General features: G+C 40.9%; 1 protein-coding gene across 1 annotated transcript in view; it reads right to left on the bottom strand.

Moving 5' to 3' along the window:
- Nucleotides 1–79: 79 nt before the first annotated feature.
- CDC45 (cell division cycle 45) overlaps nt 80–1,925 on the bottom strand; it is a 66,367-nt gene continuing 64,521 nt past the window's right edge. Inside the window, exon 18 of the mRNA XM_068118750.2 lies at nt 80–234. Coding sequence (XP_067974851.1) covers nt 170–234 — 65 coding nt within the window. The 3' untranslated portion in view covers nt 80–169. The remainder of the gene's footprint in view (nt 235–1,925) is intronic.

Here is a 1,925-nt window from a genome sequence, read left to right as displayed (position 1 = left end):
GTTTATCTTCATCTTTCCTTTGATGGTCTTGATTTATTTTAACTTTGATTGTTGAGGTGTAAGTTTGTGCACAAAAGACTTTGGTCAAAATGAATGTTTATTTGCAATATAAAATACAAAACTTTAATTCAGAATTGCTGCTCGAAGTCGGGGAGGAAGGAAGGAAGAATTAGGAGAGTAATGTGATCAAAGCATCGAGGAATCGACTCCGATCTTCACTCTTCAATTCAATAACTGGAAAAGAGAATCAGCAGGTTAGAGAAATGGTGATGTCGGAGCAATCCGTCGTGAACTACCATCTACCTTTATATATGTAATCTATATCTTGTAAACCAATTATACAAATGTTTTATTTAAAATTAATATTCTGTGTTGATGAAAATGAGATAAACCTCCATGCAATAATAGTACCAAGCCGCGCATCTGTTACACACAACAAAATACGTTATGTGATGATCCAACTGTTGTGTTTTTGAAGATAAACTGCTGCACGCAGGATAAAACGGTGATCAGATTGTTAACACATTTTGGTTCAAACCTTCCGCTGGGGGATGTGGATTGAAGATCGAGGCGAGAGGTTCACATATCAGCAACAGGTGAACAGAACCAGGTAATGAATGAACAAAGCACAAGTGAAGATGTTTTGGGGTGGGGGAGGGAGAGGGAAATAAAACCGATTAAGATGTCCGAGTCAACACAGGGCGACAACTGAACAGATAAAAGGAAAATCTCAGCAGTGCAAATGAATTGGATCAGTGAGTGGGAATGTAAAAGGTGAGCATCAATGAGATGGTTTCCTGCCCTAACCTAAAGAGGGCAGCAAATCAGAAGTACAAGCACACTGTCAGCTGATGCTGCTGCCCCAGCAGCCTTGTGCTGCATGCAAACGAGGAAGAAGAGGACGTTGTGGTGGGTTAGCAGCATATGAGTGAAAAGAATGATTCTGTGAGAAAAAAAAACCCAAAATGGTGAACTGGTGCTTTGAATTTTGAGAGGGCAACGAGATAAGTTGTTGGATGATAATGTCCTGTTTGGTGAAGTGGGGGTAAGCCCATATGTGAGGCAGCAGATAATTGGTCAATCAACAATCTGCATCCAGTGAGTAACAGGCCCTGCACCTTAAGTTCCTGTTGTTTAACAAAAGACTCCACTTACTCGACCCGATTCAGGTGGGAAGTCAGGGGAGCGTGGGGGGGGTGGGGTGGTAGAGGGGAGAAATGAACCCCAACCCCTGTAGAAATGTCGCTATTTCTCCGTAACGCCCGCAAATAGGCAAATACTGTGCCACGACTTTTTCCTTTGAAGTCTTGCGTATCTTTTGATACCAGATTTAACGTGCACAATTTTTTTTTAAACATGCATAAAATTAATGTGCTTGCTGAAGCATTTAAATTAATTGACATATTTATTAAAATTAATATGGCATAATTGATAGTAATAATTAAAAGAACTAGAAATTTATCCTATTTCAATGATAATGGCATAATTGGCATATGGTAAATAAGATTTTCTATCGACACACAAAATGGGTGTGAATTGGTCATTCCATCTCAGATTTTAGGGGTCCGATCATCCCCCCCCCACCCCATGCCCAAACTAAACATACTTTGAAAAAGCTCATCCTCTGGTGTTGAGGGGTGGAATTTAAAAAGCTGTGCCAAGGGGCAGAGCAGAGAGCCACAGGGGTGGTTATTCAAATGGGAGAATAGGAAAGCCAAACAAAAGAGGAGAGTCAAAGGGGAGTAGAGGAAAGCCAAACAAAAGAGAAAAACCAACCAAGCGGAGGAGAACCAAACAAGGAGCGGAGAGCCATCAATCGTGACACAATTTGTCGCTAAGTAACCAAGGAATGGCAACTCGATGAAAAATTCCTTGTGATTGGTTCAGATAATATCATGGCTCCAAGGTTCGACATCTTTCCAGGA

This window comes from Myxine glutinosa, chromosome 6, assembly GCF_964187855.1.
Source record: "Myxine glutinosa chromosome 6, kmMyxGlut1.1, whole genome shotgun sequence".
NCBI classification, from domain to species: Eukaryota; Metazoa; Chordata; class Myxini; order Myxiniformes; family Myxinidae; genus Myxine; species Myxine glutinosa.
This window is presented reverse-complemented; position numbering and strand designations above follow the sequence as displayed.